At 43.0% G+C, this 26,169-nt stretch overlaps 1 protein-coding gene across 1 annotated transcript in view; it reads left to right on the top strand.

Moving 5' to 3' along the window:
• Window positions 1-26,169, top strand: part of FAXC (failed axon connections homolog, metaxin like GST domain containing) — a 74,709-nt gene that overhangs the window by 34,311 nt on the left and 14,229 nt on the right. The window contains exon 4 of the mRNA XM_090280563.1: window positions 658-881. Coding sequence (XP_090136689.1) covers window positions 658-881 — 224 coding nt within the window. The remainder of the gene's footprint in view (window positions 1-657; window positions 882-26,169) is intronic.

Below are 26,169 nucleotides of genomic sequence, written 5' to 3'. Positions count from 1 at the left end.
GAATTGACTTTCTGGAGAGCGAGTCATTAATGTAATATTTATATTTTATATAGTTTACAATAAGTATGAACAGGTAGACCTACTCCCCAATCCTTTCACAAAGGCAAAAGGTTTCTTTTATTAAAAACCCTTTGATATCATGAAACATAACATGCATACACAAAGTGCAAAACAAGATGTGCAGCTTAATTAACAAAACAGACACCTGTGTAACCATTGCTTTGATCAAGAAAGAGAATAAAGCCAGCAGCCCAGTCACTGCCGCCAACTCCCAGTGCCCCTGTAGGTGTGCACTATGCTGCCTAAACCCCCTTCAAAGTGGGTTTCTGCTTGCTTTCTGTGGGGCTGCCTAAGAGAAAGCGGAAGCAGTGCCATGGGGTGGGAGAGGGGATGGTCCGGGGCGGGTGCCAGGAGAAGTTTGGTGGAATTGTCGTGTGGCTCCATATCTGGATTTGTTACTGTGTCTCTCACAGGCCCGAAGTCCAGGCACCACTGGGGCCTGTTGTCATATCTGCCATGCAGACTGCTCTTTATAAAAACTGCAATGATTCAGTTCATCCAGAGTGTGCTCCATTCTGAACCACTCGCTGGAAATTGACCCTGTGGAGCTGCTATGTATCTAATGCACAGTAGTAACTTGTTTCCACACACTTCCAGGACGTTAGCTTATTGCCAGTGGGTGGACAATCTCAGTGAGACCCGGAAGATGCTCTCTCTTAGTGGTGGTGGTCCCTTCAGCAACCTGCTGAGGTGGGTTGTGTGCCACATAACGAAAGGAATTGTGAAACGCGAGATGCATGGCCACGGCATTGGCCGCTTCTCCGAGGACGAGATTTACACGCTGATGGAGAAGGACATGCGCTCTTTAGCAGGGCTTTTGGGTAAGGTACCATACCTTCTATTCTATATTTTCTGCCCTCTTGCATGATTAGTAAAGAACTGTTAGTTTACTGATTTCAAGTATGATTTTGGTTGGTTTCTTTGCATCCATGTGTAGGTTGAAGCCCCACCATGGGTTTAATTGTGCATGGGAAGCCCCTCCCAGGGAAGCCATGTGTGTCCTGGGCCGGTGAGGATGCTGAGAGGCGGGTGATCTGGCCTTGCTCACCTGGTCTGCTGCAAGTGGCTGAGTCTTAGCTGCAATGATTCATAAATATCATTTGAATTTAGAAACTTCTATGTGTGAAATGATGGCCTCTCCTGGGAACAACTGATGTTTAGGGAGCCAAGCTGTCTCTGTGACTAGTCATTTGACCAGTTCCTTTGGGGCTGCTGATTTTTTGGGGGGAAGATGGGTTTTCACTGCCCTCTCTTGGCACCCTCCTGTCCACCCTGGAGCACATTAAGTACCTCACCTCTAGGAAGTGGGGTTTGGGATTTGTTTTGTTGAAACCCACCTGGTGCTCCAGGAACTGGGGGCTGTGCAGGGTGTAACCTGCCCCCTGCAGGGTGACCCACTCTGACTGGCTCCTTCCTGCTCCACATTACAGATGCTTCCTGGACCTGGAGTCCACCCCTGAACCCCAGCTTGCAGGGGGAGATCCTGATAGCACATCGAGTACTCACATCCAGTCTCGGCCAGCTTTGTTATATGGGGGCTGATGTTATCTGGGATCCTACTCCAAATGCATTGAAAAGCACTGCCTGGCTTGAAGATTGACACTGTCTGGACCTTCTGGGGCTTTTCCTCCCTGAGCCCAGGTTGGCCAGCCTGATGTATAATAGATATGAGCGTAATTAGCCTCAAGTTTGTCTTGTTCCTTGGGGATGTTAGGCCGGACTCCCAGACTCAGAGAGCAGGTGTGCAGAGGGTTATTTCCTCCTTAGCAATGACAGCTTGCTCCTGGCTTCTTCCCCTTGCCCTTCCTCACTAGTGCACCTTTGGGAGCCCCTCGCAAGCCAGGCATTGAGCCCTTGCAGTTAAGACAGACATTATGCCAGTGAAGTGCTGCTCATTTCTTGCAATTTAACAGTGTGGGTCCTTAACCAGAGAGGAGTGATTGTGACCTTTCTGGAGCATTTCTGGTTGGGAGAACCAGAAGCAGGGTCCTAGCTGTACTAATGATAACTGCCAATGTTTTTCTGACACTTAATGACTTAGAAAAATGCTTTCTCCCCAACTGTGGTGTGAATGAATTGCCAATAGCTTAGGCTGGATACCTGGCAAGTAGTCAAAACAGCATCACACGTCTAGAGGAATTTCTGCAATGAGAAACTGAGTGCGTTGCTCGAAAGCTGAGATAGCTGGAGTTAGATTCTGTATGGGGTCCCAGGGAGCTGCCCAACTCTTTCATAGAAGCACTTTTTCTGAATTTGGGGAGGGAGACTCTCTTTGGTTGTACATCAAAGTTTTTCTTACTAAACGAGGCAAAATTATTACTCCTCCCTTTACTCAGGGATATAGCTTACTTTTAATGCCCATATGCCTAAGAAACTCAAAGTGCAAAATGACTTTTTGTTGAAATTGCTCAAGATTTAGGGAACTTTTCCATGGATGTATTTGATTCATCAGGGTAAATCAGATATTGTTTCAGTTTAACTGCTGTCAATGATTGGAATACCTCTATGTGTAGGAGCTGGGGAACACAAAGATGAATTAGAGATCATCGCTGCTCTCAGGGAGCTTACAGTCCAGTGGGAGATATGAGACTCTTAATACAAGTAGGCAAATTTCAGCCCCTAGCTTGTAGCCCATTGTTTTTATGGCTTATGAGTTCAAAATGGTTTTAACATTATTAAAATAGAAGGACAAAAATGAGACAGATTAAATGTGGCCTGTGAATCCTAAAATGGTTACTACCTGACTCTCTGGAGAAGTCTGGCCACTGCTTTACAAGAGTAACTACGCACAGGTTGGGCTGGGTCAGGCCACATGATGGAGGTCTATACTCAGGGCTGTGAGGACACAGCAGAAGCAGGGATGAAATGGTATGGGGAACTGGGGAGGATCGTATATGTGGTTGCAGTAGGTTAACCCAGGAAAGTAAACAGCCAATCTAATGAAGAAAATAAGGAAGGACCTTCCAGGCAAATCATGAGTGAGGGGCATTTCAGGATCAAAATTGTTGAAATGAAGATTAAAAGGTGGTTGGAGTCATCTTATAAGGGATGATAATTATGCTAAGGTGTATGTACTTTAGCATACAGGAAACATGGAGGTGTTGCAGGTTTCTGAGTATAACAGAAAGAGACTGAAGACAGGCAGTGACTATCTCTGCATGTGGTTTAAAGAATTCTAATTAAATTAGAATTCAAATGAAAATTAAATTTGAAATGAAAATTTAAGTTAGTTAATTTTAATTTCTAATTACTTTTACTTGTGGTTTATAAGAAAGTCTTTACAGCCAGACCAAGTAAAAACAGAATAGAAAATATGATACGATATATGAAACACATTAATAATACTTAATTTCTACCCATACCTTAGATGAAAACTCATATTTTCCTTGACAACCTTCCTCTGTCAAGTCAATTCTCTCTGTCATAGCTCCATGGGCCTTACTTACATAACATACATCATGGTGTTGAGTTTTGCTTGTTGTATGGCTATTTGGTGCTAAAAACCATGGCGCGTTCCTAGAAGCCGCTTTCGGCATCAGTGGGCGGCGGCGCGTGGACTTGCAAGCGTGGGGCGCGGGACCAACCGACGCCACTTCGTGTTGGACAGTGGAAGCTGGAGAGCCGGGCTATTCGGACTGAGCCAATTGGTTTCCATGGATCTCAATAGTGCCAGCACTGTTGTTCTTCAAGTCTTAACTCAGGCCACCAGTCAGGATACTGCTGTGTTAAAGCCAGCTGAGGAGCAGTTGAAACAGTGGGAAACACAGCCAGGTTTTTATTCAGTGTTGCTGGTAAGTTGCTTAAAAATAGTTATTATTTTTAATAAAATGAGACACTATTCTATTGTTTTAAAAACCTACTTGTGTTGGTGGTTTACTTAGTGAAACTGATCCAAATGTTTGGCTGCCATTGCACTGCCATTTACTAATTCGAGGCATGGCACTTGGAGGACATTTAAGAGATGTTTATTGTTGGGTGAGTATACCCAAGCAGGGTATTGGTAGTATCTGCTTAGAAGGTTACACTGCCAGTTTTCTATTTTAGCCTGTAAATGCTGCCCTCAAGACTGTAAAGGAGGAAAGAGGAAGGACATCTCTAAAATCAGAGAAGGAAAACTCTGACCCCAAAAAACCTCCGCTGCCTTGCGGCATACCTCTTCAGGGGAAAGGCTAAGGGAGTAAACCCCGACAGAAAATCCGGAGCCGGAGTCCCTAAGGCGGTTTGACATTGTAGTCAACACCGGCAACTCCTGCGGCGCACCTGAAGCCAAGCTGTATTGACTTTGTCTTTCCCTTGGACCCTTCAGCTGCGAAGAGAGGGGGGGTCTGCTGCATGGGCAACAGCAGACCCTCCATATCACCCTGCCCAGGCTCTGTAGCTTCAGTTTCACTTGTGAGGACACCCCAGCGTCATCGCAAGATGTTGACTCAACACGGGAGGAGACAGATACCGGTTATAAGCTCATCCGATTGGCGAAGGAAACGAGCGCCAGGGGTCTCCTCTGATGGTGGGAGAGGTCATCGCACCTCACTGGACAGCTACCGTCTCGCCATGGCTCGCCTGCCCCACTGGGTGCGTGGGGATCAGAGAGGCGCCTCTCGAAAAGTGGGCCACAAAACACCCGCACCAGTTAATTCCAAGCAAACAACAAGAAAGAAGCCTCCGGCTCTTCGCCTCGCTAGCTGGAACATCAGGACCATGTGCCCCGGACTTACTGCAGACCTTCCGTGGATCAAGGGTGCCAGGAAAACCGTTGTCATTGATAGGGAACTGGCACGACTAAACATCGACATTGCGGCTCTACAGGAGACCCGGTTGGCCGACAACGGAACTATCAGAGAAACCAACTACACCTTCTACTGGCAAGGGAAGTCTCCGGACCAACCAAGACAGCACGGTGTTGGGTTCGCTGTGAAGAACACGCTTGTTAACTCCATAGAGCCACCCACAGGAGGCACAGAGAGATTACTTACCCTCCGATTGTCAACAACTTTCGGCCCAGTCAGCATTCTTAGCGCGTACGCCCCAACCCTCTGCGCCACCACCGAAGAGAAAGAACAGTTCTACCATGCACTGGACGAAGCGTTATCCAAGATTCCCAGAAGTAACGCTCTCTATCTCCTTGGAGACTTCAACGCAAGAGTAGGAGCCGACCACATGGCCTGGCCCACCTGCCTTGGAAACTTTGGGAGAGGAAAGATCAATGAGAATGGTCAGCGACTGCTTGAGCTTTTGTGTCACCACGGCCTGTGCGTGACAAACACATTCTTCAAGTGCAAAGAGATCCACCAGGTGTCATGGAGGCACCCCCGCTCCCGTCATTGGCACCAGCTTGACCTCGTCATCACCAGAAGAACGGATATTGGCAGCACCCTCCTCACCCGCAGCTACCACAGTGCAGACTGCGACACGGACCATGCCCTCGTGGTAAGCAAGGTACGCATAATGCCGAAGAGGTTGCACCACTCCAAGATGAAGGGTCGCCCACGCATCAACACCAGTTGTGCCAGCAACCCAGTTAAGACCCAGCAATTCATCAACAAGATGGAAGATGCACTCGGTGAGGGAGTGGCGGCAGATGACATTATCGAATCCAATTGGCCATGTCTCCGCGACGCCATATACAACTCCGCCATTATTGCTTACGGGAAGAAAGAGCGGAAGAACGCTGACTGGTACGAGGCTCACTGGGAAGAAATGGAACCCGTGATCGAGGCTAAGAGGAAGGCCCTACTGGCTTACAAGGTCACGCCCACTCCCAGTACACTTCAAGCTCTACGGGCTGCCAGGAACAAAGTCCAGAAGACCGCCCGCCACTGTGCCAACACCTATTGGCTAAACCTGTGCAGAAGCATTCAGGAAGCCGCCGATATAGGCAACGCACGAGGAATGTATGAGGGTATCAAGAAGGCAACAGGCCCAATCCCCTCCAAGATCGCCCCCCTTAAGTCCAAGACAGGTGAGGTCATCACTGACCAGGAACAGCAAATGCGGCGGTGGACCGAGCACTACCTCGAGCTGTACGCGACGAAGAACACCGTAACAGACACTGCTCTTAACGCCATCCCAGACCTACCAGTCATGGAGGAGCTAGACACCCCACCTACTGCGGCAGAGCTCGGCAAAGCCATCGACCGCCTCGCTTGCGGGAAAGCACCAGGAAGCGACGGAATCCCTCCAGAAATCCTAAAGAGCGGGAAACCAGTCCTGCTACAGCCGCTCCACCATCTACTCTGTCTCTGCTGGAAGGAGGGTTACATCCCCCAGGATATGAGAGACGCCAACATTATCACCATGTATAAGAACAAAGGAGACCGCAGCGACTGCAACAACTACCGGGGCATCTCTCTCCTCAGCGTCGTCGGCAAAGTATTCGCCCGGGTCGCTCTTGCCCGCCTGCAGACCCTTGCTTCCCGCGTCTACCCAGAGTCCCAGTGTGGCTTCAGAGCTGGCCGATCAACAGTGGACATGATCTTCTCCCTACGCCAGCTGCAGGAGAAGTGTCACGAGCAGCATAAACCACTCTACCTCGCCTTTATTGACCTCACGAAGGCGTTTGATCTGGTCAGTCGAATCGGACTCTTCAGCTTGCTACGGAAGATTGGCTGTCCACCACATCTGCTTGCTGTGGTCATGTCCTTTCACGACAACATGCACAGCACGGTGTCCTACAATGGCAGAACCTCTGAGGCCTTCCCAGTCAGCAGCGGAGTAAAGCAGGGCTGCGTCCTCGCGCCTACGCTGTTCGGAATCTTCTTCTCCATGCTCCTCCAATACGCCTTTAAGGACTGCAGCGAGGGTGTCTTCATTCACAGCAGATCCGATGGCAAGCTCTACAACCTGGCCCGTCTACGAGCCAAGACCAAAGTCAAAGAGGTGCTCATCCGTGAGATGCTCTTCGCCGACGACGCAGCTTTGACATCACACTCCGAAGAGGGACTCCAGCAGCTAGTCACTTGCCTTTCCCACGCATGCAAGGAGTTCGGACTAGCCATCAGCCTGACGAAGACGAATGTTATGGCTCAAGGCACGGGGACTCCCCCATGCATCACCATCGACGGATACACCCTGGAGGTTGTCAACGACTTCACTTACCTCGGGTCCACCATCTCGAGCTCTCTGTCAGTCGACTTGGAGGTCAACCGGAGAATCGCCAGGGCAGCCACAGTTATGGCCAGACTGAACCGGCGAGTGTGGAACAATTCCAGCCTCACTGAGAAAACCAGACTGCACATCTACCAAGCCTGCGTACTCAGCACTCTCCTCTATGGCAGCGAGACGTGGACCACCTACGCAAGGCACGAAAGGAAACTCAACAGCTTCCACATGAGGTGTCTGCGACGCGTCCTGCATGTCGCCTGGCAGGATAAGGTCCCCAACACCGAGGTGCTGAAGCGAGCCAACATGAGCAGTTTGCATGCAGTTCTTAGCGAGAGACGCCTCAGGTGGCTCGGCCATGTCAAAAGAATGGATGCAGGCCGTATCCCCAAAGACCTCCTCTACGGCGAGCTAGCAGAAGGCAAGAGGATGACAGGGCGCCCAAAACTGCGGTTCAAAGACATCTGCAAAAAGGACATGACACAATGCTCCATCAATCTCAACACATGGGAAGTTCAAGCAGACGACCGCCTAGCCTGGAGGCTCGCGGTCAGGCAAGGTACATCACGCGCGGAGGCTGCGCGCAACGAGGAGGCGGTCCAGAAAAGATCGAGGCGGAAGCAGCGTCAACAGCAGCAACAACAGCCATCTGCCTTCACCTGTACCAAGTGCGGCAGGGATTGTCACTCCCGAGTCGGACTGCACAGCCATTCTCGGCGGTGCAGATAGACTCTCAGGAAGCTACGCCATCGTCTCTCGAGACGGACGGCTGCCGACGACGACGAATACTTATTATGAATAGCTAGGAGGAAGACTATAATTCTCTGAACACTGAAAAGGCATTTGATGATGAAATTCAATATCTATTTCTGTTAAAAACTATTAGTAAAAGAGACTTAAAGACTAGTTTCTTAACATGATGAAAGGAGTAAGCCAATAGCTTGTGTCCCAGTTAATGATGAGTCGCCAGGAGCACCTCCACCACATACAAGTTGATGATGCCTGCTCGCACTATTGTTTAGTGTAGCTGTGGGAGAGCCTGCCAATGAAGTTGGACAACATGAAAAAAGATGACATCTTCAATGTTGGAAAGAGCAGACAAAATAACTATCTATAGAAATTAAGAGATTATGTAGCTAAAATAATGGAGAAACAGCTAAAGTTATTACAGTTAATGAGGAAACTCAGTAACTACAAAAGTTACAAACAGCTTAATATTACAGTTTTTCTGAGCATCCAAATAACAAGTTAGATGTATAATTTAAAAAATTCCATTCACAATAGCAATAACATTTAAAAATATTAGAAAATATGATTTATGAGCCCTGACTGGTGTGGCCCAGTGGGTTAGGCATTGTTCTGCAAACTGAAAGGTCGCTGGTTCAATTCCTGGTCAGGGCACATACCTGGGTTGCAGGCCAAGTCCCCGGCTTGGGGCATACGAGAGGCAACTCATCAATGTTTCTCTTGCACATCAATGTTTCTCTCCCTCTCATTCTCCCTCTCTTCCCCTCTCTCTAAAAATTAAAAAAAAAAATTAAAATAAAAAATATAATTTATGAGAAATATTCATTACTTACAGAAATAAAATCAAACCATCCTAATAAGAGATAGGCTTAAAAAAAAAAAAAGAAATGGAGAGTGTACTTTCATTCTTTCGTTTATTTGTCCATTCGATATTGATGCCTCTAGAGCCAGAGTCAAAACCCAGTTCTGTCATTTGCTAGATTTGTGGTGTTGGGCAAGTTTCTAAACTTTTCTAAGCCTCAGTTTCCTTATGTGTACATAAAGTTGGGACAATAATGGTGAGAATAAAACTAATATACATTAAGTGCTCAGAATAGTGCCTGGCATGTAGTAAGCAAACAGATGACGAGCAAAGGTAAAATTTGGTTGTGACGAGGGTCAGGAAGGAGAGGTTCACCAGGCTGTGAGAGCCCGTAATGGCAGGGTCCCTATTTGGTTCTGCATGTTCCCGTGGCCCTTCGGGAGGGTAGGTGTGTATAAAGCAGAGACTCCATGCATGCAGTGAATGCCTGATTTTCACCTCATGCAACAAGCACACACATTGTCTGTTTCCATCCCCCTCCCAAAAGGGCGAGAGTCAAGAAGAGCATGGAAAATGTAGAAATCAAGAACAAAAACAAAAATGGTTAGGTTTTGGGGAAGCAGTGTGGGCAGAGGCAGGAAGCCTAGTTGCCTTCATACAAGAGAGGGAGTTCTGGAGTCAGGTACCCTGTGTTATAACTTGGACCCTACTGGTTATTAGCTGTCTGATCTCAGATGAATGACTTGAGGTTTTTCACCTGCAAAATGGGGTCAGAACAATACCTACATCATAGAGTGTAAGGACTAAATGAGAATTTAAGTAATGTACTTACTATAATGACTGGCACATCATAAATGCCAAATAAGTATTAGTTATTTTCATTATCACTTTCACAGATTTTATGTGTAATATAACTACTTTAGGAACATTGTATTCTGGGGGAAAAAAGGTCTTTGGAGAAAAAAAATCATTTCTTTTGATTTTGAAATTTATTAGTTAATTGTAGAAATTTGGGAAGGCTCAGAAAAGCAGAGAAGGAAAATGTCACTCTAATCTTATAACCTGTTACTAACCAGTTACCATTTTGATGCATACCTTTCCTATATTTTTATGCATAATTTTGAGTTATATATGTATGTATATACAGTAGTCCCTCTCTATATCGCAGTCTCACTGTATTGTGGGATTTAAAAAAATATTATATTTAATTATTTATCGCGAATTTTTTGCTATATTGCGGGATTTTGCAATACTGTATATGTATGTTGTTAAAATTACGTAGGTTTAAGAGTATAGAATATGTTTAAGAACATAAGTAGTGTTTATAAAAGTGTGGGAAAGGTTAATAAGGAAGTGGGAAAGGTTAATGGACTGGAAATGGTTTATAAGTGTGTGGGAAGGGTTTATAAAGCCTTAAAATATATATAAATACTAACATAAATGTAAGGTTCCTACTTCACAGATTTTCACCAATCGTGGGGGGGAGGTGTCTAGAACATAATACCCATGATAAGTGAGGGAATACGGTATACGCATAATTTCTTGACCTGCCTTCCCCCATTTACTATATTGCAAATGGTTTCTTTTGTTGTTAAGTATTCATTACCATTCAGTTTCATGTACCTGGGAGCACACCAGCCGAACTCCACTTTGCCTTCTGCCCCTTTTATATTTTTGTTCTCTTATTAATCCTGAATCTACAGATATGATCATGAAGTAAAAGGAAAATAAGACAGAATACAAATAAGAAATATACAGCTGTGCCCTGTGTTAGCACAGAGATCCCCAACTGTGCCATTAGATATGAGTTTAAAGTAAGAACAGAAGGTGAAATCTAGTACAAAGTCAAAGTAACACCACTCCTTGCCATAAGAGGAAATTGAGGCACAGAAAGGTTAAGTGACTTGCACACAGTCACACACAGAGTAAAGACTGGAGCCACTAATCAAATCTTGGCTATCTCACTCCAGATCCCTGCTATTTCCAGCCCAACTACCCTGAAGTTCCTTACAAATTGTGACTTAAAGTAGAGTTCTGTTATGTCAAGATGACTCCTTTTGAGCATTTTCTAAAGTTGCCAGAACTAAGGAAGTGAAAATTTAGTTTTCAAAGTAATTTTTAAATGTGTTTTATAATGTACTCTGGAGGCTAAGTAGAGAACTAAGTGTGGAGTTTTATCATTGATTCAGATTTCCTGGGCTTTGTGAGTTGAGGTCATACCCTTCTTTACTTAGGAGGCTGGCTTCCCAACAAAGAAATGTGTTAAAATTTCAGTCCAAAGTGCATAAATAATTGAGTAGAAATGATGTCTTTTTGAAGCTGCTATTGAAAGAGCCAAGTAATAAAATGGAATTTGTTAATGGAAGTGAGAAAGACAAGCTTATTGTCAGCCAACTACACTTGACTAATGACAAATGAAAAAACACTCCTCCCTGCCCCCCACTCCTTCCCACCGAGTCTGAAGCCTTTTATTAAGACATAAAAATAGCCTGGGGAGTCTTTATTTTTCAGAGTCCTTATTGACACTGGGTTGGCAGATGTCAAAGAACCAAATCTCTTGGTTATTTTTAATAAACATCAATATGTGATCTCAACTATTTAATAAAGAGTAAAGGGAGGCAAAGTGGTGCTTCTTGTCAAATGAGTCACTTGCCATGTGTACGTCATGTCACCCTTATCAGCATGTATAGTTACAATGTGGTATTGTTTTTTAGGATGAATTAAAAAATAAAATAATTTTTAAAGTACATAGATATTTCATTGATCACTTAGTTCTTAGTTAAATAATATATAGAAGATTAAAAGAAGCTTTTTGTTTAGTGAGAGAAAATTTCTAACCCATCGTTAACCAAAAATGCCTTTGGGGTTCCATACCTCTGGACAGGGAAGCCTCACTCTGGGGCAAAGTTGATGTGGCTCAGGAAGCAGATGGACTTGGTCAGTTGAGGGGACTCAGGAAAGGGCATGTGTCAAGGAAAAGGTGAAGAGAAATATGGCTGCAGTTATACATGCAAGTCTAGGCCAGAAATCTTTGAAGGACAAGGTGCCACTTTGCAGACCCCCTTACCCCTCTGTCATGCCAGGAGAGGAGAAAATTGGTCTCAGGAAGCTGGGATTCCAAAAAGGGGAAGTGGGACTCTAGGAAGAAACAGATGAGAGGAAGGATGTGGTCACTACAGCAAGGGAACTGCCCTCTTTGGGGAGTGTGCCTTTGGTTGTTGTCAAGCCCTTTGGCAGGTTTATACTCCTCCTTTCGTTGTTCTCACTTATCTCTCACTCACAACACAAGATTGTATTTTGATGCTTTTGGAAGGCAGTTTTCATAAAGGTGAGCTAAGAGTTATTAAGGAAAGCTGAGGTGGGAACCCTTGTGTGTGTGTGTGTGTGTGTGTGTGTGTGTGTGTGTGTGTGTGTGTGAGAGAGGGCAGATTGCTGCTGGGCCTGAGTTTCCTCTCTTGTCTCTACTGACCCCAGGGTTCAGGCTGGAGTAACAGCCTGTAGAATGAGGGGTTGTTGGTGACAGTTCAGACTGCCACAAAGGAGACTTAAGGAAGCTGTGCATTTGTCTAATTGCAGTGAGGCAGCATAGACTTCCAAAATCTAATGTTTCTTTGCTTTTAATTGAGCTGTTATAGATCCTATGTGGTAACACAGCAGTTATGGGAAAAGCAAATTAATGATGGTAAATAGAGTTGGTTTGGGAGAGATAATCATATGTGGGAAGAAAAACTAAAATACAGTTTCAGTCATGAAGCTCAGCTGTGCACCTTTGGTGAACAATAAATAGGTGCTGGATGAAAAGCTAATCTGGACTCCAGGATCTGTGGATCTGGGAGTACTTTTGGAGCAATAACTAGAAATTTGTTAATGCATTTAAGAAGTGGAATTAGAAATAGTGATGGGTTCTCCAGGTGACATCTACAATTTCCTATCAAAGAATATACTTTCCAGCCATGGCCAGAAACTTAGGAGTGAGCATATACATGTAATAGTGGGACTTCAGACAGAAGGGCAATGCCTTTGACTGAGGACTGTATAAGTCTAGCTATACGGACAAACACACAAAGGTGAGCCAGGTCTTTGTGAGGTGCTGAAGAGACAGTGATGAACAAGTTGGGCACAGTCCTGAGTGACCAGAGCTGCCACCTGATGGAGATATTGTCATAAACATTTATAATATAGCAACACTTATGAGCAGTGCCACATGGAGAAATATAAGGTGCAACAGAGCATTTTGCAGGAGAAACTATCTTGGTTGGGGTGGCGTTTGCTTAAGGCCTCTTTCAGGAGATGACATGTTAGTTGGGCTCTGCCAGTAGGCATGTGTGTGGGGAAGAGGACCCAGGGCAGGGGACAGGGAGAAGATTAGTGTGGAACATACAAGGAACATCACATGTGAAGACTCTGAGATGAAAAGCATCTGGGATTCTTTAAGGAATGAAAAGATGGCCAATGTGTCAGGAAATTGTGTGAGAGCTGAAGTGTGGTATGAGGTGGAGGTAGGCAGGGGCTTGATCACCCAGGCCTTATATGTCCCCTGAATCATTTTGGGCTTTGTTTTTAAGAGCAATGGAAGCCATGAGAGGTTGAAAGTAAGGAAGTAGCATGACCTTATTTATATTTAATGTATCTGCGGGGCCAAGAATGGATTGGGGGGCCAAGTGAGGAGGCCGTTGTAGTCCAGGAAAGATAAGATGGTGTTTTGAACTATAGCCATGGTGCTAGAGTTGGGCATACAATGATGGATTAAGGCTATATTTTAGAGACAGAATTGACTAAAATTTAGTGATGTGATGTGTGTGTTTGGGGCAGGGTAAGGTGGTGGTAGAGAGGGCATGGATGGGGAATAACCAAGTTCTTGGCATGAAAACTTACTAAACAAAATAGTCAACAGACTTGAAGAACACTGGAGAAGAGGGAAGATTATGACTTAAAATTGTGGGTGTGCTGAGTTTAATATTCTTGAGAGATAGACATGTGCGTGGAGACAAAGAATATGATAAAGGAAGCCTTTTCTGTCAGTGGAGAAAAGACAAATTAATTCAGTAAATGGTTTTTGGACAGGTGACTAACCATTTGGAACAAAGTAAGTACAATCATGACTTTATATCGTACACCTGCATAAATTGTAACTGGATTAAGCATTTCAATGTGAAAAATAAAATCAAAAAGGTGTCAGGATAAAATATAGAAAACTTTTATATAATCTTGAACTTGGGAAATTTTTTCTAACATGGCACAAAAGAGAGAAACTATAAAAAAATGTTGAATTGCTAGATTACATGAGAAAAATAAAACAAACCTCTAGTCAAAAATCATCATAACTGAAGTTAAAATTGTTCTGCATTCCCAGGCACCTGGTGCTTTCTTCCACAGAGCACTTCCTGCACCTTCTCTCGGCAGTTTGGTTTGACTGTCTCCTCAGCCAGGCTTGGCTCCAGCTCTGGTAGACTCATTTCTGTCTCTAGGGCCTGACCCACTGCCTGGCACATATTAAGTGGCCAACAAGTGTTTGTTGAATCAAAAAGTGCCTATTCAGTTCTAGGATCCATCTTTTAAACCTTTTTAAAAAAAGGTTTTGTTTATTTACTTTTAGAGAGAGAGAGAGAGGGAGAAAAACTTCAATGTGGGAGAGATACATCTTGCACGCTCCCCACTGGGGGACCTGGCCCGCAGTGCAGGTATGTGCCCCAGCTGGGAATCGAACTGATGACCTTTAAGTTTGTAGGCCAGTGCTCAATCTACTGAGCCACACCAGCCAGGACTGGTATCCATCTTTTAAAAAGAACTTGGCCAAACTAGGGTGTATCCAGAGAAGGGTGGTTAGGAAGATGGTTAGTCTCAAAATAATTTTAGGTGAGGAATTTGAGGATCCTGGGGATGGATAATCTGGAGAAGTGAAGATATATGGGTCATATGCTAGTTTTTTGTTTTTCTTTTAATATTGAAAGGGGGTGATGACTTAAGTCGCCTCTGATGATGAACATATTTGGGGAGAAGAGAACAGAGAGAAGGATGGAGCATGTACGTGGGAAAATGACAATGATAGCTCAGGGTAGGTCAGCACTTCAAAACAGACTCGTCCAGAATTGGAAGGGCTTGTCTTGTGTGGTCAGAGCAGCCTTCTTTGGAATTACCCCAATGTGAGGTTGACGGATAGGATAGCTGAGGAGTTTTTTACAGACGACGAGATGTTTTAACTAGACATGGTCTCTGGGGGTCCTTCCAGTTCTGATGGTTCCATGATTTTTATATTCCTTCTCTGGAGGGAGCACAGGCAGTTTTCTAAATTATAAAACAAGGCAAAGGCCGAAGTGAAGACTCAGCCCCTCATTTTGGTTCATCTCTTGGACTGTGATTTATGTTTAGGCGGCTCCTCATGTCTTCTGAAGGCACAGTGCTGCCAGTGGTCCTTGTTTCCTCTGTATCTCTGCTTATTAAATCTACTTTTGAACAACAGTGGGTTTCTAATAAACCTCTCTTGTAACCTTCCACTTCTTTTAAAGTGATTTTTACTCAAAGGCTTCGGACGCTAGCAAACTTATTTTTATTTTTCAGGAGCTTGGGAGTAGATTATTTTAATAGCAGCTCTTCCCACCCTGTTTAATTGCATCATGCAAACAGCACTGCGTTCACTTAGGACCTCAGGCCCAGGTTGGGAGCCGTCTCGGATGCAGCGGCCACACATGGGCCTCCCAGTGAGTGGCAGGGGGAGCTTTCAGGCCTAGGCAATAGAAATGGATGAGACATTAGGTTGTATAGGCACATTTTTGCACAGTTACCATATGCTGAGTAATTGTGAACAGAGGGCAGAGGAGGAGAATAAAGACATAGAAGTAATTATGCCTGTCAGTCTAGCTAAAAAGATAAAATCTACAGATAAAGGAGAAAATAATAAACAATAAGAGGAATGTTCTGGAACCTCAAAGCAGTGTTTCCTAAAGCAGGTTCTAAGCCCTTTCCAAATGACCTGTCTAGAACAGTGGTTCTCTGCCCCGATTGCTCATTAGAGTCACCTCCGGGGCTGTTGGAACACAGCTGCTCAGGCCCTATGCCAGGCCCCGGAAGTCTGAGTCTCTGGGATTGGCGTAGGGGCAGTGCAAGATGCTTTTAAAACTGGGCAGATGATTTGAATGTGCTTGTTATCTAATATAAGGCAGAGGGGAGGACCGAAGGGGGAAGGTGGCCAGGGCGCTGGGAGGTGGGTGGTGAGTCTTGGAAGACGACACCGGAGGAGACTGTGCCTTGGTTTGGGTAGGTACAAAAGGGGGTAAACTGTAGTCTTTATACGGGAGGCAATCAAATTCAGAACAAATCAGGCCTACTTTACAGTTCTGTTGAGAGAGTAACCCTGTGTGCCTGGTACGAGCCCTTTCTGATTTCCGTGTCAAAAACCTGTTATGTAGACTAAAAAAATGTTGTGTGGGTAAATCTTAGATGCTCTTTTTAACAGCATCTTGAGATGTTGTAGTCTTGCAGTGCTTCTGAGACCTGAGATACCTTACAGATGAGGAAGCCAGGTAAGGATCAGAGCGCCTAGAGACCAGTTCTCAGGCTGCTCAGCTGATGACAATTTTTTTTCCCCCTCCTGTACAGCTGTATGTATGCCTTGGTGGTTTGTTAAAATCATATGTAAGGATGGTAATAATTTGACTTGGAAACCATGAATTCTGTTTTTACCATTATTGATTGTTTTCCAGTGTGCGCCTTAGCTTTTTATGAGTTCATGCTGGAGTCCTGTACTTGCCAATTGAGGTGGAAGGGATTTACTCTGAGAGGCCTTTACATATTATTCAATAACTCTAAATTGCTCTATGCTCACTAATGGAGAGGACCATTAAATCAGGTACTCAGAAAGCATGAAATCTTCTTTTCAAGCACCCTGTCCACTCCAGACTTCCTGAGGGAGGAGTGGATGGCCTGGGGGCCCGGAAATCCTTAACTAGTCACGGGTTGGTGGAGCTGGCTCCTGCTCCTAGTAAAGTGTTTGCAGCCTCATGGGGATTAGGCAGTATGGGGCCAGACTCATGACTCCTTTCCCATTTTCATTTTTACTATCTCATTTGCTAAAAATATGTTGATTACTCCTGAAAATATAAAAATTACTGTTAGCTGAATAGAATTAAATGCTAATCAGCACTGATTTCTGAAACATCTCTGTGACTTATTTAGTAACACAAGTTGGTTGGTATAATTCTGTCCGAAGTGGTCTGGTCTCTACTTTATCCTGGCATTCTAGCTGTTTCTTCCTCTGAGAATAGTGACTTGGACTATGTGCTTAAATTTTAACGATTCCAATTACTGAATGATTAGAATAAAAGGAAGAAAAAATTGTAGGAGAGCATCATGTAGACAATAGGTTTTTGAGTCTTTATCAGCACACATGTTGTAAGTGTTCATGCAGTAGACTGATACAGCATGAGAAGGCTCCATGCTTTCCCAGGGTGCCAGGCGTGGAAGCCCTCCCCTTCCTTGTTCTGTTGGCCGAGTTGCCTGGAAGAAATTCATTTAGCTGACTGCCTAACTCAGGGAGAAATTATAGATAAATGATGACCTGATGTGTCCTCATACATTAAGTCACTTGTTTGGTCCTCGTTGAACCCAACAACATATTTTTATTTATTTAAATTATTCAGTTTGTATTGAAAAAACAATAATAACACTTAAAAACTTGAAAATAATTTAGATATGTTCCATAATTCTATCACTTAACTCAGTAGCTATTTTCTATTACCATATATCTTCCATATGCATATTTTTTATTTTTGATGTATACGTCTGTGTTCTGTTAATTTTTAAAGCAAACTAGACATTCTTCTGTTTGACATATTTTAGAAATTTATCTTTTTAAATAGCTACATAATATTTTATTGTGTTGGGAAGTATTATTAATTCCTTTAGACTTGACCCTATTTTTTTAAATAGATAACTCTAAATTAAATATCTTTATACTTTACTTTCGAGGAATTACTTACCTGATGTATACTCAGAGGAGTGAAATCCCTGAGTGAAAGGTCATAAATATTGTTAAGTCTGTTCCTAGGCATTGCCATGGTTTTCCAAGAGAAGTACAGATTACCAGGTGACCAGTAAAGGATTGAGTTTGAAGGTTCATCAGCATCAGGTCTTATTACTGAAAAATAGCTTACCAATTTATTCATTATAAACTGTTATCTTAAGGTTACTTTGTTTTCTAATTCCTTAATCACTTGTAAGCCACATTTTTTTCTTTAGATTTTTCATAATTATATTTTTTGTGAATTAGTGTTCCAATCCTTTGTATATTTTTTGAATTGAGTCTTGATTTTCTTTACAATGTAATTGATCTATTTATGTTTCACAGATAACAGTCTCTGAGTGATGTCTGAGGCAAATATTTTCTCTGTCTTACTTGGAATCTTAAAAGATTCATGTGAATGGACAGTCTTACTCATGGTCCTCCTTTTCAGTCCCACCCCACTGTAGGCATTCACAGTGTTGTGTGGACCTTTTGGCCAACACCTCACAGCCTTATGCCCATCCCTGCAGTGACCCTGCTCCTTCTGTTGAGCCGCCTGCTGCCACAGGCCAGCTCCAGACTCAGAGAACAGCTGGGCTGCCCGACATCTGACCAGGACCTCACAGCTGCCAGCATGCTCCCTCTTACACCACCTCACTCCCTCACTTGATCCCTGACTGACTGACTCCAGATCTCTCTTCTTTCTCATTCACCTTCCCTCCACTCACCATTTTATTAGTCCCTTCTTATAGTACTGACTTTCTCTCACTCAGCCAAGCCCCAGACCACAGGAGCTCCTCCCTTCCTCAGTGTCCCCCATCCCTTGGACCAGTCCTTCTCCTCCCTCATCTAGCAGCACTCCAGTCAGCTCCTTTAGCCTGGTCAGCCTCCCTCTCTTCTGCTGAGTCCCAACCCACCCACCCATGCATGCCTCTCTTCAGGAGTCAGAGACCAAATTCTCTCATCTCTTCAACCTTTATTTCTTTATAGGCTCCTTCTACTTACTGTGTTAAGTCTTTTCCCATCTTTAAAAATAACATTCCTGCCCTGGCTGGGTTGCTTAGCTGTATGGAGTGTTGTCCTGTGCACCGAAAGGTTCAGGGTTCAATCCCCGCTCAGGGCACATATCTAGGTTGTGGGTTTGATCCCCAGTGAAGATGTGTATGGGAGGCAGTTGATCCATATTTCTTTCTCCCATCGATGTTGATGTTTCTGTCTGTCTGACTGTCTCCCTCTCCCCCTCCCTTTTCCTGTCTTCTTTTTCTCAAATCAATAAAACAGATTCTTGGTTAAGGATTAAAAAAATTAATAATAAAAAATAACACTCCAATTCTGTCCTATTGTTTGCCTTCCCTTCACACAGAAGCTTATTTGAGATGTAGCAACAACCATATTCTTCAGCTGTCTTCCATTTCCTCTTAAGCCACTGCACCCTGACTCCCGCCCTGCCCCCACATTATTTGTGAAAGGGTAAAACACTGCCTATCACCAGATCCATCTAAAAGCCTTTTATCTTACTTTTAAAAAAAAATTTGATCTTTTGAAAGTAAGAAACTTCTACCAGAGGGAGGGACTTTGAGGAGTCTCCTCCCTGATGTAAGGCAAATGAAAATGAGGTTTCTTTGGTGATTGAAGTACAAAGGATTTAGGCTTTCTCTTCCTCACTTTTAACTCTGCAGATTCCTAGGTTCCCTGAGGAGACATTAGTCTCTTGCTACTTTAGGTGATCCCCTGGTTGTTGGATGTAATCTACTAACACATGTAGGTACTTACTTTTCATAAATTAATTCATTTACTGCTCACAGTGATCCTATCCATGGGGAAATTTAGGCCCGAAGAGGTAATGTGCAGGGACACCTAGCTAGTAAGTGGATTTAAACCTAAAGTGGGTTAGGAGAAGCCAGAAGTCATTGCTGAATACTTTTTAGCCTTTATCTTACTTACTGGATAAGTAACCATTTCTAACCATTCTTCCCTGCTTCCCCCTTTCAGGTTTCTTAAATTTTGATGGTTCTCAGGATCATCCCTCACCCTGCCCTGCCCCCCTCCCCATTCATCTCCTGATTCAAGCTGTTTTCTGTATTTTCACTGCCACCTCAAATTCAGCGCATCCTAAAACAGAACTCCTCACCCTTCCACCAAACCAGCATCCCTTCCTGTGATCTCTCCTGGTGAATGGCACCATCATTCATTCAGTTATTCAAGTTGGGTGCCAAAAATTCATTCTAGATTTCTCCTCCTCCATTACCTTCCACCTGGCTTTCAAAGTCCTACACTGCCTGGGCCCTGCCTTCTTTCTAATGTCATTTCTTAATTCTGACTTCTTGCTTACTGTATGCCAAATACACTGGCCGCCTCTCTGCTTCAGACCCACTGATGACCTGAGGTCATATGTCTGAGCTGGTGTTTTGCCCTAAAATTCTCATCCTCAAGATCTTGGCATTGGTAGATTCTTCTTAACATTTATATCTCTGTGTAAATATCACCTCCACAGAGAGGCCTGCCCTTTCTACCCAGTCTTACGTGGCTGTCAGTAACCCTCTAAATTGTCACCTTCTGGTAATTCTCTGCATAACACATCACCAACTAAAGCTTTCTTATTGATTGATTGACTTATTTATCATCTCTCTATGTGATGTAGACTGTGAGAGCAGCAACTTCATCTGTTCTGTTAGTCCCAGTATCGCAAAGCACCCAGAGCTGTTTTTTTTTGCATATAATCAAAATAATATTGATAAGACTGACATTTATGGAGCATTTTCAATGTGCCTTTGCAAATAGTAGTACAATATATAATACCCTCATATGGTAATATATATGCTTTCATAATAATATACATGGTGTATATTATACATTAATTATATAACATACAATATTACAGAATATATAACACACATGATGCATGTATAATATGTAAGTGAAATACCTACTATATATTTGTATAATATATACATATATGTATGTATTATATATCTCCTCATGGTAATATAACAATACTTATAAGGTTTTGTAAAGCTAAATGAACTAGAAACTATTCTCAGTAATTCTCACTAAAGCCATAGGCGGCAGGTATCATCATCATCATCATCATCATCATCATCATCATCATTATTATCATCATTATTATTGGTATTATTATGCCTGGTTTGTAAACAAGGACACTAACCATTAGGTTAACTAACTTACCTGAAATCACATGGCTAATGAGTAGTGGGGTCAGGTTTGGACCCAGGAGTCTGTCTCTAGAGCTGGATGCTCAGTAAGTGCTTGCTTACTGAATGAATGGATATAATTTATGACTGGGGTACTTGCCAAATACCTTAATCTCCCACCTCCACTCTATCCCACAGCCATAGTAGAGGCACCCAATATTTCTTGTCTGGATTTTGCCACAGCTTTTTAACTGGTGTCCCACCCCAGTTTTGCTTTTTAATTTCAGTAGAGTGGTTAATCTAAAATGTAAATCAGAACTATAGGCTCCCAATTATTTTAGACTAAAATCCAAGCTCCTTTTCTTCACAATTTGAATTCTACTCACATCTCTCTCCTCGTTTGCCCCTTTTCCTCCATGTGCACCTTGATTCCTACCATCCCAAGTTCCCCTTGGATTCCTGAAGCCCACTATGCCATTTTTCAGCTTCAGGCCTTTGCATAGACTTCCCTTGCCTTGCTGGGTTTGAGAGTCCCAAGACTTACTTCCACTTACTTAAAAACTTCTGAATGTTCTCCCCAGACTCCTCCAACCCCATGGAGTTACCCACATTGGGTGTTTCGCTTCTCTCCTCTTCCATTCTCTGTGTACTTCTGTCATAGAAGTACTACATTATGCTTGTCTGGGCTCTCCCTGTGCCTCCCCACTTCCCCCATCTTTCCCCAACCTTGCCTGTGGATGTTGTCATTTTGAAGGAATTGGCTCTAACTCTGGTACCTAATAGGCAGCATGGTAAATAATGGGCACTCTATAACTATTTACTGAATGAATACTAATTTCCAAAAGGAATTTGAGGCAATCCACACATAAGACAGGGCAATATAATATATTCAATGTTAGTACAAAAATTTAGAAACCAATTTAGATAAAAATCATGTTTTTGGAATGAGTATTTCTGTAATTGGGTACAATTTAACTTTGAGATTTTTGGCTACCAAGATGAAATGGGTAATGTGTGGGACAGGTTTGTGTTTATTTTCTAGGAAAGGGAAATGCACACAGGTTCTATAACTGGGACAAACTTTTTTGGTTCTGAATTCTAGGAAGCAACCGTACATATGTTACACGAGGGAGATTGGATTTCCTTATGGACAGTGCTGTCGAGTATAAACATATGTAAAAAATTGTTTTAATAAAACTCAGCATTTAACATTGAATTGCAGCTCCAAAGCCATTTGTTTGGAGACTAATATAATTCCAATATCTTTTTCTGATATAATTTTAGGGGTAGAGCTTAGAGAACCTAGAGGATTTGAAAACTTGCCCTACAACCATTGCACAGATACCTCTTAGACCCACTTTTTAATATGCTACTTTTTTTCAGGAAGGGGTTGAGGGCAAGCTTTGGCTAGTCCCAAGTCAGCTATTTTATGTTTAATTCTTTGGTGACTACCAGAGGTACAGCTCTTGCATGTTTTTTGGATAAAGAGAGTTCTTCTTGTATTAGGTGGTCTAGCCTTGGATATTCTCTCAGGAGAACTTAAGGGCTGACTTGCTGTGCCGCTTGGTTAGAAGGCTGTCTTGCCTTTGTGGGAGGTGAGCTACAGCAGTATTGGGCAAGGCCAAAACAGTTCTTCACGAACTGTTAGCTCAGGTACCTGTACAGCCCCTGGATGACTCCCAGAGTTCTGCACCCCAGGGTTCTGTCCAGTCAGGTATTGGGAAGGATAATTTTGGTCTAAAAGATTCAGGACAAGATGTTATTAAAGTAGTTGCTATTCACTGAAAAGTTCATTTATGAAGTATTTACTCTGTGCTGGGCACTGGGATGGGTACTGGGAGATACAGCCTTAGCACTCAGGGGAGCTCATCATCTCATATTTCTTTCACAGATTTTACAATTTAGGCAGAATTGCAAGAGAACCATTCTGATGAGACTGTTGGGGCATCCAGGTACCAATAAGCACCGAACAGTTGAATTCATTCACCTGTTAGATGAGTGTCATTTAACATTGTCCCTTGAAACATTGGGGTATGGCTGCCAAATGTTATAATTTAAGATTTAGCATAGTTGATACATTTTTTCCTTGACCCATTATTAGTGAACAAGATCAGTTGGTTTTGATTTTTTAAATGAAAAATTTCCAAACATACAGAAGTGTCATAGTCCAATGAACAGCTTTTATAACCATCACCTTGATTTAAAAGCTGTTGACATTTTCTCACAATTTTTTCAATTATTTTTTAGGGGTGTGTGTATGGATGTATTTTAAAGAATATCCAGGTATCAAGACATTGGACCTCCAAATGCTTTTGAATGTAGCTCTGATGTTTTCTCCCTATGGTAGGCAGCCAGTGATCCATCTCCCAGTGTTCATCTTCTTGTGCAATCCCCTCCCCTTGCATGTAGGCTGGCCATATAGATTTGCTTCTGACAGATAGACTATAAGAGAAGCAATGGAATGCCCCCTCCAGGGTTAGGTGACAAAAAGATAGTAGCTTCCATGTTGGGCATCCTCTCTCTCCTGCTCCTGCTCTCTCACTCACTCGCTTTAATGGAAGTGAGCTCTGCTGTGAGCTGCTCAGTGGAGAGGTCCACCTGGCAAGGAACAAGTATTTCTGGCCAAGAGCCAGTGAGGACCTGAGGTCTGTTCACAGCCATGTGAATGAGTCTGGAAACAGGCCCTTCTGAGTCAGGCCTTGAGATAACTGCAGCTCTGGGTGACATCTGTTTGTAGCCTGTGAAAGACGCTGACCCAGGGGCACCTCGCTGCGGCTGCATACATTCCTGACCCACCGAAACTGCGAGGTGATAAGTGTTGTTTGAGCTGCTAAGGTTTGGGGTAACTGTGATGCAGCTAGCAGTAACTAATATACCTACATAGCTGCAATCCCATTAATCCCTGTAGGCGCCTCCTTGAGCTGCTGTTTAGTGTGAAGAGTCAAGCCCGGTTGTCAGCAGAGTTAAGTTCTTCTGCTAAGGTGGGTGGTGGGCACCAGATTTCAGTTGCCTCAACTTATTTAGACAAAAGATTTTATATCATTTAGAAGTCGAATCTTATCCTTGTGTCTCTCAAGGGATGAATATTATTACCTGTTCTGATTCTAGCAGGAGTATTCTCATCTTAGCTGTAAAGAAACTTGAATCTGTCCCAAGATTTTGGGGCCTGGCACACAAGATTTCTCTGTCTCTGGATTCACTGATCTTTGAGGAAATAGTCTGCTCTGAGGAGAATTATAGGGGACATTCATAACCATTTAATAAGATATATGGACAAGGGCTTTAAGTAGGGAAGTGATAAAGCCTCCCATAGAGTAGAAGATAAAAACTGTTTTGCACTTGAAAAGAAGCATCACACAGAATTTTGTTGTGATGCCCAGCATACTCATGGGTATATCATTTGAGAATGTGTACAATTTTCATTTTTTAAAATGAGATCGATAGCAGTCTTATTTCTTTCCAAGGGACGTGTATCTTGAGTAAATAAGTAAGGTCCACCTTATTTAGGACTCTGTGCAAGTCCTAAACAGTCCTGATGGTTAAAACGATTTACAGTTCTCAATGATAGTTCAGATGTTTGAAAGTGGATGAAGATCCTGGCATCCATAAAATACAGTCCTTCAGGAATGTGGAGTCTGCTTGCATGGCCCAGATGCCCAAACACACGACCGCCCATTAGAATCTATTACTATTCAGGTTTCTTGAAGGAAGGGTAAGTTTCTTATAAAAGGATTTGAACTTAAATTTCAACATGACATTGAGTTCTGTCTGATGTGTTGTTTCATGAACTAAGCCAGACTCTGGGAGCTACCAGATAATCTTTATTGAATAAAAAGCTAGAACAGCTGGGTCCTATGATGGCCCAAATATGGGAAAACCAAGACAGAAATTAGGGAAAACGCTTCCCTGGGGTGTAGTTTGAGTTGAATGTTCTATATTCATTACCCTCAGCTGGTGTATTTGGGAAAGTGAAACTGAGGAGCCCTGTGTAACTTTTATACCCTTTAAATCTCACCGTTTGAGTCAGTTATGTAGTCAGACTCAGAAATAACAATATTGCAGCAACTTCAAGAAGAGAGATGAATAAGAAGGTCAATAATCAGTGAGTCAGTAACACTGTGTCATCACTAGAGGTGCTGTTCTTTAAGACTGCTAGGAGCTGCTGTTTAATCATGTTAATTATAATAATAAGTCAGTCTGAGCACACATTTGCCTCCTCTTCAGAATGCTTTCCTAATCTAGATTTCTTGTGTGTGAAGTTTTTCCACAACTGCTGCAAAGTTTTCTAAAATTACAATATATGCCCATGGATGCTTTGAGTGGCGCTCAGAAGGTCCTCATGGGGACTAAAGTACAGAGGAGCAAGTGCAGCCTGTTCATTGTAGTGGGCAATGTATGTACTTCCTCATCTCCTCATAGGGAATTTTAAGAGCCAGGATGTCAAAGAGAAGACTTGGAGGAAGAGGTGAGATGATTGGTTTTGGTGGTCAGTGGGGAAGGGGTTGGGATAGTTCATACAAGCTGAAAAAAAATCTCTTGTGTTTTCTTTCAAAGAGACTTACAAAAAAGTTGCAGGAATATCTAACTGGTTTCCATAATCAAATCTGAGGAGAGATTGAATTTAGGGGCTTCTTCTGTTAGTCCTCCACCCACCTTTATCTTTTCTTAGAGTGTGAGCCAATTGGTGCAACTAGTAGATCTCAGAAAGTTGTCAAAGTTGATGATTTTAATTTTGAGATTTGCCCATAATGACCTTTAATAACTTCACATACAAGATAGCTTACCTACCTTCATAACTGAAAGAATCACAGACTCAGTGATTTTAGAGTATGCTGGGAATATGAACAAGAGCTCTTTAAAAAGAGCCTGATCAGCAGTATGAGAGAGAACAGAAAGTAGATTTCATTTTTTCCTGTAGTTTTGGGAGATTAACATAAAGAAAAAGAGCTTAACGAGTGAGTGTTCTTTGAAGGTTGACTGGCAAGATTACCGTGGCCTGTTCTATCCTTGGGAAAAGTACTTAAAATCTTTCTTTCTCAATTTTTCTTAAATTCCCAGTTAATTAAAGGTGAGAGGAACAATTAGAACTATGAATGGTGTCCACATTGACCCTGAAATTACCTGCTTATCAATCGTATCAGTGCTTTCATATAAGGAACTCTATGTAGGTGAGAGACACAATTACTCTTTATTTCTTAGATTAATAAAAAAAATGAGTGCTTGAAAATGATTATTCTCTTTAATGTCTCTCGTGAACTTATATTTTCTAGCAAAGCCAGTCTTTATCTTTTGCCACTTACAGCAATTGAAAA

Source organism: Furipterus horrens, unplaced genomic scaffold (genome assembly GCF_987537825.1).
Source record: "Furipterus horrens unplaced genomic scaffold, mFurHor1.1.pri manual_scaffold_6, whole genome shotgun sequence".
NCBI classification, from domain to species: Eukaryota; Metazoa; Chordata; class Mammalia; order Chiroptera; family Furipteridae; genus Furipterus; species Furipterus horrens.
Note: the sequence above shows the minus strand (reverse complement) of the source record. Positions and strands in the feature narration are given on the sequence as shown.